The sequence below is a fragment of the Cetorhinus maximus genome, chromosome 13 (genome assembly GCF_964194155.1).
Source record: "Cetorhinus maximus chromosome 13, sCetMax3.hap1.1, whole genome shotgun sequence".
NCBI classification, from domain to species: domain Eukaryota; kingdom Metazoa; phylum Chordata; class Chondrichthyes; order Lamniformes; family Cetorhinidae; genus Cetorhinus; species Cetorhinus maximus.
The window spans coordinates 93711102-93727540 of NC_135891.1; the positions used below are offsets into that span (position 1 = coordinate 93711102).

Consider the following 16439-nt stretch of genomic DNA (forward strand, 5'->3'; position numbering starts at 1 on the left):
GCCCGGACACTCTGGAAAGCTTTGTTAACCCACTTAAATTCAATTTAACTGTTAGACAGTTAGGTACTTTTCCCTAAACATTTAAATGTTTAATTGTTAAGGTGACAGTCCCTACCCCAGCCTGTATCCAGACAACGCAAAGCTCCCTTCATAGCATAGAAAGCAACAAATTGCAGATGTTGGCAGTCTGAAACTAAAAGATAAAATGCAGCATAAATAGAATAATAAATAGCATGCCAGAAAGGATCTGCTTTCCTTTTAACTTGACAGGCACTTATTTAATGCTTGAACAAGCAGCGCTTAAAAAGTTTGCCATGAAGCAAGACATGACAAGTAAAAAAACTTCTAGAAAATTCAGGATTATGACCTTCAGATTTTCAGATACAACCCATAAAATACATCACTTAGCAGGACAGGCAGATTCTGTGGGGAGAACAGGGATTTCAATATGTCAAGGGTGCACTGGTCTGGGCAGTGCAGGCAGGATGCAGCAGAGGAATCCAAATGGTCACTACCTGTCCTGTAAGAAACACACAGAAATGACTGGCACTGGGCGGTGTCACAGGATCTAAGTTAGTTGAAGCTGACACGTTATCTGGCAGCTAACCGTACATATTGGTGCTTAGAGTTACAGCCAACAACAACAACAACTTATATTTATATCGCATATGTTGGCAGTCTGAAACTAAAAGATAAAATACAGCATAAATAGAATAATAAATAGTATGCCAGAAAGGATCTGCTTTCCTTTTAACTTGACAGGCACTTATTTAATGCATGAACAAGCAGCGCTTAAAAAAGTTTTGTCATGAAGCAAAACATGACAAGAAAAAAAACTTAGAAAATTCAGGATTATGACCCTCAGATTTTCAGATACAACCCATAAGATACATCAGTTAGCAGGACAGGCAGATTCTGTGGGGAGAACAGGGATTTCAATATTTCAATGGTGCACTGGTCTGGGCAGTGCAGGCAGGATGCAGCAGAGGAATCCAAATGGTCACTACCTGTCTCAGACCTCATTGCTGCAGTATAAATTTTATATTGCTTTTTCTTTCTATAACCTCTCTTTCTATCCCAGTCTCTCTCCCACCCTCCTCCAATCCTCTCTCTTTTAATTTCTCATTGTGTGGGAATGGTCTCATTCTACGCGGGTCTTTTCACTTCTCCATACATTTCTTCTTTTTGATTAATTCCACACTCTGTAACTCTTTCTCCATCTTCAGCCTGTCTTTCACCGCATCCTCTTTTCCCAGGTTGCAGATTTTCTCTGTTTCTTATACACCTTCCTTCAGGTGCTTTCATTTGAGGTCCAATTTTACTCAGGGTGGCTACTGACAGAGCTCATGAATACCGGACACGAATTACAAACAGGGGCTTGGAAGCAGGCTGGTAACATGGCCGATGCAAACCCAGGTAATTCAAAATGTTTTTAAAAGTGTAAATCCAACCACCATAATAAATCATAAATAAATGGCCCCTTTAAAGTTTCAGAAGATGCAGTGTTGGGATATAGACCAGTCAGTGAGTATTATGATTTTCTGCGGCACGGGGGTCTCGAGGGGCTAGGTGTCCCCATAGAAGTGCCCCACATTGGCAAAGTTCTCTTTATGCTGGACCAGTTTGTCTCTGGAGGTAGTAGATTGAAGCCAATCATTGTCCTCAGTTAAATTCTCTTTGGTGAAAGATCTCTTGGACCCTTTAACCCAAGTCTGTTGGTCTCAGGTCACTCATCTGTGCTGACCGTCCTTGTTGTCCTCAGTTGCCATCTTGTTTTCAGTGGTGAGGGAGCAGGCGGCTCATGGGCCTGTTACTATGCAAGTCAGGCATGCAGCTGGGGCCAGGGCCAGGATGGCAGCTGGTGAGGCGAACTCATCAACAGTTTGTGGGCCAGCAACACAGTCCGGGGCCAGAGATCTGGGCATTGCTAGTGACCACAGAATAAAAATAACGGACATAAAGGCGTTCAGTACCAGAGAGGGGACAGCCTTGCTGAGAACCAGGCTGTTAATGATAAAACCGGACAAATGATCACCATAGTTCTATCTAATGTTTGGAGAGCCATCTCTATGTGGTGCTCCCTCCTGTTCCTATGACCTGACTGTAGGTCAGTTAGAAATAACTGTGGGGGTCGAGAACGGGGCAGTGGAGTTGGTGAGTGAATGAGGGGGTGGGTAGAGAAAGGTGATTAGTAGGCGGCACATGAAAAATAATAGCTCTGACAGTCCCTCAGTGATCAATTAACTATCCTGAAATGGGCCAAGATTATAAGCTGTTTAGGAGCAAGAGACCTTGGAGCTGACTTACTTTATTGAGTGCAAGTCATATTTTAAAAGGGGAAGAAATGGCACTGAATCTCTGAGGTAATCTGGTAATCACAGTTAAATTTTCTGGGCCAGGTCATTTGCATCAATAATCACAGATGCAAGTGCAGGTCAGCCCAAATGTACGATGATCCCCATTGCAGGTGCGGAAAATTGTGTGTATGTTTGTAAATTACAAAGGGGGCAATTTTGACTTTATCCAACAGTGTAAAACAGGAGAGAATGAATTGGCCGACCGTTTCACACCACTGCCGAATTTTTATTTCAGAGTGAGGCATGACGGCTCAGAATGGTGGCAGATGGAGTATAATGTGAGGTTATTCACTTTGATCGTGAGAATGGAAAAGCATGAAACTTGTAAATGTTGATGTTCAGAGGGACTTGGCTATGCTTAACAAGTTAGCATGCCAGTACAGCAAGCAATTAGAAGAGCAAATAGCATAGTGCCCTTTATTGCAAGGGGATTCGATACAAGAATAAAGAAGTCTTGGTACAATAGCAAAGGATACTGTGTGCAATTTTGGTCTTCACATTTAAGAAAGGACAGGCAGATTCTGTGCGGAGAACAGGGAGAAAAGGATATACTTGCAATGGAGGTAATGCAGCAAAGCTTGACTAGATTGGTTCCTGAATGTGAGGGTCGTCCTATAATGAGAGGCGATTAGTTGGGTCTATGTTCTCTGGCATGCTCTGGAATGAGAGGTGACCTCATTGAAACATACAAGATTTTGAAGGGGCCAGAGAGGTTGTTTCCCCTTGCTGCAGAGTCTAGAACATAGGGTACAGTCTCAGGAGAAGGGGCTGATCATTTAGGATTGAGATGAGGAGAAATTTCTTCACTCAAAGGGTTGCGAATCTTTAGAGTTCTCTACTCCAGATGGTTGCGAATGCTCCATCATTGAATCCATTTAAGGCTGAGATAGACAGATTTTCAGTCTCTCATGGAATCGAGGAACATGGTGAGCAGGCAGGAAAATGGAGTTAAAGCCCAAGATCAGCTATAATCAACTTGAATGGCGGAGCAGGTTTGACGAGCCATATGGTCTACTTCTGCTCTTCTTTCTTATATTCTCTCTGTTTGACCCATGCAGTCTCTCTCTCTCTCTTCCTGATTCAGTCTCTCTCTATTTTTCTCTCAGGCAGACCTACTTCTACCTCATCTAGTTTTTCATCATGTATCTTCTTTGATTGCTCAGTTTGTGAAATTCTTTAGGATGCTTTGCGGTAGTGTCTTTAATGAGCACAGTTGAAAAGATTTTTTTGTAAAGTGGTGCAATTTTCATGTTAAATATAGTGTAAATTTAGGCCACCCTGCTCCTTTGTGACCCATGCCCTTTTGCCCTGGCAGATATCTCCAGCAGCCCTGTCAGTGTGGACATTGGGAAATGTCATTTTCACTGTGGCAATCCCCAGAGATCGGCAAACTACAACTCTGAATTCCTGGGATTCCCTAAACATCTCTCAGTGCTGGAACAACTCCAAACTAGCAAGGTGATTCTAAAGAACACTCTTCATTTTAACTCACAGAAAAAATCAAAAGTTCAAACTAATGTGGTATTTTGTAAGGAAACTACAGGAGTGATTTTTCTCAGTGGTGGGTTTGAACCCAGTTCTTCTGTGAAAAGTCATTGACCTCAAACGGTAGTTTTGCTTCTCTCTCCACAGATGCTGCCTGTCCTGCTATTTTCAAGCATTTTCTATTTCTATTTCAGATTTACAGCATTTAGAGTATTGTGTTTTTCTGTCTGTCCTGTAAAAGTTCTTCTCTAAAGCATAAATGGAAGTTTCAGTTTCGATTAGAATTTCTGCAGAAATAGAAAGGTGAATCCCATAGAAATGGAATTTCAGTATGAAATGCACTGGAACCATGGACCTGATCGTCCAATTATTATTAGGAATTGGTAATGTGTTATTTAGTTTGAAGACCATTCAGGACGTTGTATCAGATTCAGTTAGAACCTTGTCTCAATTGCTTCACATCGCTTATTCTCCTTTCTCCAGAAGCAGATGGAGCACACATTGGAACGGGCTAGGATGCCAATGGGGTCATCGTGCCCACGTGATTCTTTGTGTGAGCCAGTGCGGATAAGGGTTGAGCAATTTTTGCTGTTTGATGGAGCCCGAGAGCTGGAGGTGATTGAGGAGTGTCAGTGCAATGCGAGGCCTACAGCATGCGTTCGATCGCTTCTTCTGAAAACATACTCACCTGACAGTCCACTGGAGGTCACTGTAGATGTGGGCAGGTGTTCCAACCCAACAGCTCCAGGTACTTGGTGAGCTATTAGTAAAGGAACAGAGGACTTACATTTATATAGCATCTTTCATGGCTTCAGGATGTCCCAAAGCCAATAAAATGCTTTTTGAAGTGTAGTCACTGTTGTACTTTAGGAAAGATGGCAGCCAATTTGCACACAACAAGCTCCCACAAACGGCAATGTGAGAATGACCAGAAAATCTGTTTTTAGTGACGTTGGTTAAGTACATAAAAGTTCACCAGAAGAACAGGTGCTAACTCCTCAGCTTTGAAATAAAGCCATGGAATCCTTTATGGCCATTTTAGAGGGAGCCTCAGTTTAACATCTCACCTGAAAAAACTGATGTGGGGGTGGAGGATAGGGGGTGAGTGGGGTGTTGGTGGAAATTAGTAGTGCTGCTGCACAACTGAAGTGTTCTCCTGATCCACCTGGGTGACCTCATTTAAATTTTTCCAAAATGCATTATTCTCTGTGGGGAGGGGACACTGTGGCAACTAAAGGGAACTAAAGGGCTTCAGTCCTCATTAGCAATAAATAAGAAAAATTGAATTGCAAGGTTGTGAATTAATGGTGATTGGCTGCTCGGGAATCCACATTCAGTTTTAATCTGTGCACTCAGTTAATGCAGAGGTGGGAATTTCAATGAAAATAAAGGGAATAAAAGCAACAGCATTCTAGTATAACATTCTGTAGCATTACTCTCAACCCGGTAGACTGTTGCCCCATTATTTGAGTGTTTAGGCAAAACAAGGAAATGAAAATTACGCAGAATTTACAGCACATGAACAGGCCATTTGGTCTAACTGCTCTACTCTGAGGTTTATTCACTACATGAGCCTCCTCCTGCTACTACATATAACTCTACCAGCATATCCTACTTCTTTCTGCTTCTTGTACTTATCTAGCTTCCTTTGAAATGCACCTACACTATTCACCTCAACAGATCCATGTGGTAGCAAGTTCCACATTCTAACCATATTCCATTTGACCACTTGCTTGGTAAAGACGTTTATCCTGAATTCCTTACTGGTTTTATTAGTAATTATCTTATTCTTATATCCCGTAATTTTGGATTCCTACAAGTGGAAATGTTTTCTTGATGGCTATCCTATGAAACTGTGTTAATTCAGGGTTTCACTCTAGAACCGGAACCGTAAGAGGTTCTAATGAAAGTGTCACTGCCAATGTCCTTTTTGTGAGGCAAGGAGGTAAACACCTTCAAACTAGGCAGAGACCAGGTAAGGGGCTGCCAGGAAGTGGACTGAGAGGAATTCATTATGAGCATGCTCTCGATGCTACTGGTGGCAGGAAGCCACCTCCGAGCCCGCCCCCACCCAGTCAGGAAAATTCTGTCCACTGTGTAACTTTGGCGTATAATTTCAGTAAGTGATCTCAATGTGTGGTCTCAGGGGGCTAGATTATGTCCTTGTGTGCGATAGTGTAAAACAGGTGGCAAATGACAGCCCATTCCATCTCTCCCAATTTTCATTTTCATTGATGCCCGTAATGTATGTATTATAACATCAGTAGCATTCCAGACACTTCCAGCAGACATGGCTGCATCCAAATTGAAATCTTCAATAGGAGAAATATTATGGCAGAAGATAGCTGGGATGATAAGGAAGGTGGGGGGTAATGAATGACAGGAAAGTTGGTTGGTGGTGGTTCCCAGGCCATTAACTTCTAGGAAGAAATAAAAATTATGGTAAATATTATTCTTGTCAGAATTAAAAAGAGTTGGATGGTGGTTCACTTCTTGCAGGTAGTGGTAGAGGTTGAGTTAACACCAGCAAAGTTGCATAGCATTTAAGTTTCCTACAACTGCACGGCATCAGTTGCACAGCATTAATGCCAAAAGTGCAGAGTCATGACTATATTAGAAACAAGTGTGTATCGCTGCTGAGAGCTAGGATAATGTAGCTCCCTCTGAGGTGATGGCTGCTTATGTAATTTTCCCTGAGTAAATTCACAAGGAAGAAGTTTGGGATTTTTCCTGAAGTATATTGCCCTTGTTTTGTTTACTCCCTGCAGGTGGCTTGGGATGTGTACCCACCAAATTTGAATCAATTGTGTTGGAGAGTCCAAATGGATTGGAGCTTATTCAAACTGTGGAATTATGTGAGATGAGAGAGAACTGTTACAGACTGCCCCATGTGGATTATTACTATGTGATCACCATTAACTCCAGCGGTGAGAAGGAAGAGAGGCTCAAGGTAAAGGAGGTGCTAATTACGCCGCAGCTGCAGTTTGCTCAGCGTTTGGCTGTTGTTCATACGTAGGGTTCCTGAAATGACTGTTCCTCTTTGTTGTGATAATCTTACAGGAAATCGATGTTGGCAGATGTTTGGGAGTGTGTACTGCAGGAAGTGGCCATCTCTTAAGGTAAGCACAGCTGGTCCTAGTCTTCTCCCATCCCCATGGGTATATTTCCCAAAAGACATAGTCTGATGCTGAGTTTCAGTAATAATAATGTACCAGTGGATGCCATGACTTCTATGGCAGATCTGGAAGTTAAATGAGTTGGTATTGCTGTCTACAGAGGCTCGGCGTCCAAGCTCTAGAAGCAGCTTCTCCCTGTAATGCTGCAAGAGGAACATTTTAAAAATAGTAATCATACTTTGAATGGGGGAAGGCTGAGTTGTGAGCAAGAGTAGACTGATTTAGGGGTTCAGGTTTATTAGATATTAAAAGCAGCACCTCAAATATCGAAGGCCAAAAAAGGCTAATGGCATGGTGTGTTTTATGACAAGATGTGTAGAGTATAAAAGTCAAGATGTAGTGGCAAATTCATACTTAATCATAGTGAGATCACAGTTGGAATCACTTTGTGTAGTTTTTGGCTCCATACTCCAGGAAGAATGTGAAGATAATAAAGAGTATAGTGAGGATTTGACAAGATACTGCCTGCTATAAGGAAATACAAAAATGAAGACTGAGGTGAAAAATTGTTTGTGTTTGAAGAGAGATAACATGGTGATTTAAAAGGATGTTTGAAACTATGAGAGGATGGGGCAGAACTGATAGAAACCGGCTGCAGTGATTGAAGAGTCCAAAATGAGGGGATATAATTAAATGTAAGAGATTTATGATGGAGAGCAGCAGCAATGTTTTACAAAGAGGCTTAAGAGGCAATTGAATGTACTACTGGTGTCAGTGATTGAAGCAGAGACCACAGGGTACAATATCTACACAGTTCCGCCAACCTCTCGCAATAACATTCACAGAAATCCCGTGGCAACAGTATAAGTGGCTGTTGATGCTGTTTCTCAGTGTTTCTGCCAAAATTACAGAAGGAGATTGGGAGAATCCTTAAGGAAATTCTACCACCGTGTCAACATTTAAAAACAAGTTAGCTAGGCAGTTAAAGGAAAGGGAGATAAATGGATATTGAAATAGAGCAGGCACACAGGATTAAGTGAATTTGCTTTGATGCTAATGATGCAGTAAAATGGAATTAACTTTATAAAATGGAGCAGCACAGGAATAGAAACATCAAAGAAGCAAAGAAAGCCAGAGATAATTTCTTATTTTATGATGATATTGAGCATCAGAGTTCTTTTTATTCGGATCTATTGACAGGATTTACATACTTTCAAGACATTCCTGATTAGGATTTTATTCAATTGTTCAATCCTTTCTGCCAAACTGGTTTAAGAAACCATAACATTATCACCAGAAGAATACTTAGTGCATTCCTAAAGTGTTCATCGGATCACAATTTCAGGGGAAGCATCGGTTCATTTAAATTACTGCTGTTTTAAAATAGCTGTCAGAGAAATGTGAACATGTTAAGTGATGAGCTACTGATAATATTGAAAGTCATTTCAAGGCTCAGACACCCATAGATCCTTAATTTAAAAGCGAGACCTTTAAAATGTTGAATGTACAGGATCCTTACTTCCTAGCCTTTTTCACCCAAAACTTTTAGGCTTTTAGTACACAAGATGGGCTTCACTTAATCAAAATATAAACTGACTAACCTCATCTCCTTGGTATCCAGCACTATAGACCTTGGTCCTGATGTTTTGCAATCTTAAAAATGGTTTCTTATTTCATGCTCCACTTACACGGTATAAACAATGCAAATTATTCAGCAGGCCAAAGCAATATTAAAGGCAGGTTAAAAGTAAAATAACTGGTTTATTTGTAACATCAGTGGTAGATACCCAGTCTCCATGTACCTCACTCAGAGGCACCCAGTCTCCGTCTAATTTACTGAGAGGAACCCAATTTTTGAGCAACTCAGTAAGAGGTATCTGATCTCAGAGTCACTAAAAACTATCCAGTTTCTGTTTGATGCTCTGATATAGCTAGTGTTTATAATATTACTATAGGTATGACTTTTTAAATAATATTTTCTACTGATGGGGTTTGTTTTGTAATTGTTCCTCAGTGCAGAAAGTATTATTTATTGCCAGTAGATTTCTTTAATGTTGTGATAGACACTTACAGGAGTTTAGTTCCATATAGTTCTACCAGTTTGTTTCAGGATATGAATTCCAGGGAGCTGACTTTCCCATGTACATTCTGTTTGTCTCAAGTTCTGCTTCCTTTCATTTAGGGCTTCTGTTTAATTCTGGCTGTTGCAGGCAGTCAATTCATCAATTTGAAAGGAAGACTTTCCTGAAAAAACAGGGATGCAGTAACTCAATGTTGAGCCGTTGTTTGATTGTATTTAAAAGCCAGTTGGATTTTTGACAAGATCAGGATGTGTTGAAAATTGGCTACATCTCCATGTTAACGGCATTGACTGTCAGTTTGGACTCCATCACAGTTTAAGCTACGCACTGCTTGATATTTGACCAAAGTTTCTCAGGCAGGGTTCTATTCTCCTGCTCTCAAAGATGTAGATGGTTATTGACATTTTTTTCAGGGGTACTCGGAGCAAGGACCAGTGCATGGTTTGTGAAGATGGCTCATCAAATGGTTGCTTCCCGCAAGAATATGAAACTCATACATTTAGGAGCAGACGTGGAAAGATCAGGACTGTCTATGCCATCAAATCCTGCAAGTGCCATGGGTCAAGCTTATAGTGAACAGAGAGACAATGGAGGATTACATCAACAAATGCCAAATATGGGAAAGTGCTGCTGTATGGCAGATGTCTAGTTTCACATCCAGAGTGCCAGGAAAAGTAAATGTCACCACATTCCTAAATAACACTCTGCTGTCTTGCCTAATGTTTTACTTTAATGTAAGTTGTGCGTTCCTCCTTTCCCAGGCACTGGATACCGACACCACTACCTCTCCAATTTGGCCATTTTTGATTTATGCAAACCAGTATCCAATCATAAGCCCACTTGATGCCTTTACTTAACAGTGTGGTTAAGGAGCAGTAATTCCTGGCTAAGTTCTTAGCACCATAGTCAGGGCACAAGGATCAATTAATAAATATTGGCAACTCGGCACATACTAGGTATTGAGCCTGGGACCTGATCACAAATCACATGAATGGGGTAATATGCAACCTTGGAGTGCGAGCCCTGTGCCTGTAAGCACATCTTGGCAGCACTCACCCAAGCAACCAGCAACAAAGCTGGTTCTGACAGAAGAGAGGAAGTCAAGGAAGGACTCACTGAATTGTATGTAAGTTAAACCTTCAGCTCCAAAGGGAACTTTCAGAAAGTAATTGATCCCCTCTGGGATCTATTAATGGTTGCACATGTTTCAAGGCCTTTTCTGTTACTTCAGTGGATTTCATGCCAGCTTTCAGCTAGTATTTGTTTCCCTAAAGTCTATTGAGAACGTATTGGATGTACAGAATTCCTGACTTTTCCCAGAGGTGCCACTCGATGTGGATGGGGTGGGGGGAGAGACACTTGTAAAATTTACCCTGTTTCTATACTTGGAAAATTATTTAAGAGTGTATATAGGCAGCTTCCCGGCAGGACCAGGTTCGGACCCATTTGATGTCCCCCAATGATGATTTGCTGCTCTTCATCCCAGGACCCAGTCGGAATTTCAGACCCTTCATCTTTATGCACTGAACCGCAAGTATAGCCACTGGGACTCAACTGAATGTTAAACTGGGCTGAGCCTATTGTATTGGATTGATCCCATTTTAGCAGAGAGATTATACAAATCAATCTGAAGAAAGACAACAAGCAGCCCCAGGATTGTTCCCAATGGCTCCTATACTCTTGATTGAGCTGCAATAGCTCTGCATTCAATATGCCAAAGACTTGTTTAGTATGGATATACTGTGCCAGATGTAAAATAAGCTTTACTGTGTAAATAAATAATGCAACTTTACAGATGAAAAGCTTGTTATTTGTCCAGCTCTGACAAAAGGTGATCAACCTGAAACGTTAACTCTGTTTCTTGCTCCACAGATACTGCCAGATCCCTTCAGTATTTCCAGCATTTTATGTATTTACTTTCTTATTAGGCTTGTCATACTGCAGAATCCAGGATTCTGATAAGTATTACACAGCTACCTTAAATCAATTATTCAGTTTCAGGTAAATGATGCTTAACCAAAGTCATTTCCAATAAAAATAAATGGCTTAATGAAACATTTGGTGCCTGAAATGAATATTAGGATATAAAAATATATAAATAATTGAGTGAGGTGATTAAATGAAGCCTCTCCGATTTGTTTCTACCACTGGCTAAACTGGTGTTGGATGTTGACAGCTAGCACACAGCAGGATGATCCTTTAAACCTGTTCGCAAACATCAGGCTGATGAGAGGTGCTGGAAGTGTCTCTTGTAATGTAAAGCTTAAACATTGAAGTAATTCAAATGAACACAACCTGTTGAAGTGCTGTGACAACCATGCTTTATTTATAGCATTTATATCTGCTGCAGTGTAATCTTTTGGGATGGAGTTTTGCTGCTGACTTTAATATGTGGAAGTTAAAAGTGCCCTCAGGATAATGTTCCCACTGCCTTTCACTGAACTTTTTCTGGCCCATCCCTAATGCTATGAGTTGGCAGATTATTCCCCATACCTCTTTGTAATTTTTGGTTCTTCTTCTGTGCCCATGTTGAGGAACATTGCTGTTAAAAAATGTTCTATTTTCCACTTTCATTCCCCATTGTCAACAGTAGTCACTCTCAGGTCACTTACAACACAGGTTCATAAGTGCTTGGAAGAAGATATTTTGAGCACCAGATGTAGCAAAACTATCAACCCATTTCCAAAGGATGTACTTATGGTACAGCTGTATCTAGTACACAGTTGAAATCTTCCTACACTACAATAGTAAGTAAACTTGGCTATAATGAACTGTGGGATGTTCTAAGGTCATGAAAGGTGCTATGTAAATGCAAGTTCTTTATTACCACCACTCCCTTAACCTCAACCTCAGAGCACCCTCTACTGTACTCCCTACTGTTATTTCTCACACCCTAATGGTCTCTCTGAATGAGATTATCAATATAAGCCAAATTGTATGGATACACCAGGAATTGGGGTGGAACTGTTCCCATACAACATATCCCATAGGAATGATACACCTGACAGAGGAAACTTCCAACCCATTAGCCTTGGGCTGAATTTTAATGTGGGCACCAGAACTAACCAGTTTCTTAAGTAAAATAGTTATCTGACAAGGGAAGTGTTTAAAGGTTTTGTTTCAGAAAAATGCACATTAAAAAGCTCTCTTCCACCAAGAAATGTTTGGGTTATGTTGTGGCTCATGATTATCATGAAATCAAAGGATGTAGCACAGAAAGATGCCATTTGGCCCATCATACCTGTGCCAGTTCTTTGAAAGAGCTATCCAATTAGTCCCACTCCTCTGCTCTTTCTCCACAGCCCTCTAAAACTACTTATTCAATTTCCTTTTGAAAGTTGCTATTGAATCTGCTTCCACCACCTTTCCAGCAGTGCATTTCAGATCACAACAACTCGTTGTGTCCTCATGTTACATCTGATTCTTTTGTTAACCACCTTGAATCTGTGTCCTCTGGTTACTGACCTTTCTGCCACTGGAAATGGTTTCTCCTTATTTACTTACTCTATCAAAATTCACCATGGACCACCTCGAGCAAATATCCTCTTAACCTTCTCTGCTCCATGGAGAACAACCTTAGCTTCTCAAGTCTCTCCACATAACTGGTACTATTCCAGTCAATCTCTTCGGCACCATCTCTAAGGCCTTAACATCCTTCCTAAAGTGTAATTCCCAGAATTGAACACAATACTCCAGCTGAGGTCAAACCAATGTTTATAAAGGTTTTGCATAATTTCCCTTTTTTGTATTGTATACCTCCATTAACAAATCCAAGGGATATTATTATCCTTTTTAACAGGCTTCTCAACTTCTACTGCCACCTTCTAATATGTGTACATATACCCTCAGGTCTAAAATAAAAACAGAAAATGTTGGAAAAACTCAGCAGGTCTGGCAGCATCTGTGGAGAGAGAAACAGAGTTAACGTTTCGAGTCCGTATGACTCTTCTTCAGAACTAAAGAGAAATAGAAATGAGATGGAATTTATACTGTTGGAGTGGGTTGGAGCAGGTGAAGCAGAATAGAAGGTCAGTGATAGTGATGCTGTCAGACCTGCTGAGTTTTTCCAGCATTTTCTGTTTTTATTTCAGATTTCCAGCATCTGCAGTGTTTTGCTTTTTTCACCCCCAGGTCTATCTGTTCCTCCACACCCTTTAAAATTATAGCATTGAGTTTATATATTGCCTTGGCACATTCTTCCTACCAAAATGTTTCCCTTCACACTTCTGTGCTAAATTTCGTCTCCCCATTTTGCCAGTCTGTCTATGCCTTCTTGAAGTCTGTTACTATCTTCCTCATTGTTTACTACATTTCTGATTTTTATGTCATCTGCAAACTTTGAAATTATGCATTGTATAGTCGTCCGTGTCATTAATATATATATCAAAAGGCAGTAATTTTGAGGCAGTAATGAGAGTTCCTGATGTCACATTAATTTAGGTAATGTGAACAGAGCATTGCAATAGCAGCCAAAAGCTCTTCTCATTGAGGATCAAACCTGGGGTCTTTATGGATTAGTAGCAGATGTACATAACTGTATAGCTCTCATGAAGCTGTGCCAATAATGTGAAGTTTTGCAGAAAGCAAACAGAAACCAGAATCAGGCCTGGATTATGGTCACAAAGAGCCTTCTGGGGCCAAAATAGAGGCTGCGCTACCAGTGTGTATAAGCTTCACTGCCATCCCTTAAATGCAGCCCCTCACCTGGAATTCCAATTACAGGTAACAGAGGGTCCTGTACTCCTCCAGTTGAAGCAGGTATATCAGGAATCCTGGAGCATAACCTGATGAATTTCTGTTATATGTATTGGTTGGTTTTGCTGGGAATTCTGCTATTTTTGCACCTCTAGGATTTTATTTTACTACTGGTCTCAAATGATACTTCTAAACTGGTAAGAATGAGCATTCCTTGTTACTTACTGAACTTAATGTGTAAAAGAACCCCAGAAACATTATGCCATCTCTTTCAAAAGAATTGAGCTGTGATGAGAGAATATGTAGTGCACGAGATCACATCTATACAGCCGCGAACTTATAAAGGAACGACTGACCCACTGAGTGGGTGTCTAGGCTTTGGCCTTTGTGGATTGCATAGTTGTGTACCATGGGCTCTCATTAAGTTTAAATCCAATTAAATCCTCAATTCATTTACAGATATTTTAGGTATTTGACACAAGCTTATCTCTGAGTTATGATTTAGGATTTAACAAATCACTAAAAGCTAGGTGCAAACTGTGACCAAAAGGCTAATGGAATCTTGGCCTGCATCTCAAAGGGCTGGAATTGAAAGGGAGGAAGTTATCCTTCATTGCACTAGAGGCTAATCAGATGCCATGTGGAATGTTGCATTCAGTTTTGGGCACTACGCCTCAGGATATGTTAGTCTTGTAGGGGCTACAGCACAGATTAATCAAAGTGATATCAGAGCTCAAGGGGTTAAGCTATGAGGACAGGTTTCACAGCATCTATGAAGAGAAAAACAGAGTTAACGTTTCAATTCCGTAAGACTCTTCTTCAGAGGTAAAGAGAAGTAAAAATGTGATGAAATTTATACTGTTTAAGGGGGTGGGGGGTGGTTGTGAAGCTGACTAGAAGGCCAGTGATAGGTGGGGGCAAAGGAGGGAGTGACAAAGATGTCATGAACAAAAGACAAACAGACAAAGGGGGTGTTAATGGTAGTGGCAGTTACCATGGACTCGAAACATTAACTCTGTTTTTCTCTCCACAGATGCTGTGAGACCTGCTGAGTCTTTCCAGCGTTTTCTGTTTTTGTTTCATATAAAGCTTGTTTATATTCCCTTGAGTTTAGAAGGTTGAGTATTAATGCAATTGTAGAGTTTAAATCATAAAAGGGTTTGAGAGGGTAGATACAGAGAAATTATTTCCTCTGGTAGAGGAATTTGGCACAATCTTAAAATTAGAGCTGGGCCATTCAGGAATGTGATCATGAAGTACATTTTCAAACCAAGATTGGGGGAAATGTGGAATTGTTTCCCCAAAAGAATTTGGATGCTGGGTCAATTAAAATTTTCAATATTGAGGTTGACAGATTTTTATTAGGTAAGAGTATCAAGTTATATGGGCCAAAGGTGGATAAGTGGAGTTGATGTAGAGAGATCAGCCCTAAACTGAATGGTAAGCAGGCTTGAGGTGCTGAATAGCCTACTCGTGTTCCTATAAACAATAAGAACAGTACAAACCTTCATACACAATTCATAGTCAGAAAATCAGTGAATAAAAAATACAAAGACAAATCTGATCTTTGAAGATTGGCTCATCAGGGCTCAGAGGCTGATAGTGGCCCAGAATATCCCAGTTCTTGTCACATTGGAGGTACTACTCGCAGGAGATTTCCAAAGTTGCTGTTTCCTGGAGCCATGTCATCTCAGCAACTCACTATGACCAGATTTATTCGAAGAAGCACTTCATGCTCTTTCGGATAAGACTCTTCACTGTATCTGGGAAAACCATGAGCACTACTTTTTAAAACAAAGTGGCAGAAACTTAAAAACAGTAAGTTTTACTACTGGTCTACTGAAATTGTCTGCTACTTAGAAGTAATTTACATTATTATGCAGCATTGATCCTTTTGCTTGATCATCCTGTTGCCATTTCTTGGCTTTTGTATTGCTAAATTTAGGATAATGTCTTACTGCACACCAAGCCCCACACCAGCGACTAATGCTGCTGTCCGAATTGCAAATAACAAGCTAATTAGAAAATTTACATATTTAATATATGGTAATAGAGAGCTGTCATTTCAGGAGGCAGTGAAGAGAAAGTGAAAGGAATTTGGATTAGATTGTTGAAATATATTAAAATGTTCAATTTGTATAGTTAATAAGGTTTGGCATTAATCTGCTTTTGTGATGTACTTTGTCTAGGATTTGGAGTAAAACCTCCTCCCTTCTCGGAACTGGGAGGTGAGAAAAATATTGTATAAAGTTTGTACCTCGACAACATTTCAAACTTGTCTTATATAGAAGATGGACTACCAGAATCGCAGACCTTAAACATATAAACTAGCCATCCCCTCATAGTCCACTTTTATCAGCAAGGCCAATTTTTAGCTTTTTGTAAACCCTTTCAATTGAGCAGTGCATTTTACCCCTCTAGCGCTGTCTCCTTAGCTTCCCAATTTTTCCTATTCTTTCCTTCCTTCCTTGTGATAAACAGTTCCATTAGTGCACAGGCCTCTTTATACTGCTGCACATGATTGAGTTGTGCCACATAACTGTGTACCATTATGGTTCTGATTAAAGATCACAACCGAAATATTCACTTTGTTTTTCTCTCCAGGTGTTGCCAGACCTGCTGAGTATATCCAGCATCTTCTGTTTTTATTTCAGATATGCGGCATCTGGAGTATTTTGCGTTTGTACTATTATCGCATGCCTGCA

At 40.5% G+C, this 16439-nt stretch overlaps 1 protein-coding gene across 1 annotated transcript; it reads left to right on the forward strand.

Moving 5' to 3' along the window:
• The first annotated feature begins 4347 nt into the window (after positions 1-4347).
• Positions 4348-9615, forward strand: pnhd (pinhead). The gene is made up of 4 exons (XM_078556332.1): positions 4348-4590; positions 6611-6792; positions 6903-6961; positions 9453-9615. Exons 1-4 carry the CDS (start codon positions 4359-4361, stop codon positions 9610-9612), a joined length of 633 nt encoding a protein of 210 aa, XP_078412458.1. The 5' UTR covers positions 4348-4358; the 3' UTR covers positions 9613-9615.
• The last annotated feature ends 6824 nt before the right edge of the window (positions 9616-16439 follow it).

Bases quoted from the DNA above. Each gene is read 5' to 3' on its own strand.
- pnhd (XM_078556332.1), top strand. From the start codon at position 4,359: ATGCCAATGGGGTCATCGTGCCCACGTGATTCTTTGTGTGAGCCAGTG. The intron at 6,793-6,902 runs GTAAAGGAGGTG...ATAATCTTACAG, and splicing joins AGAAGGAAGAGAGGCTCAAG to GAAATCGATGTTGGCAGATG. The intron at 6,962-9,452 runs GTAAGCACAGCT...CATTTTTTTCAG, and splicing joins GGAAGTGGCCATCTCTTAAG to GGGTACTCGGAGCAAGGACC.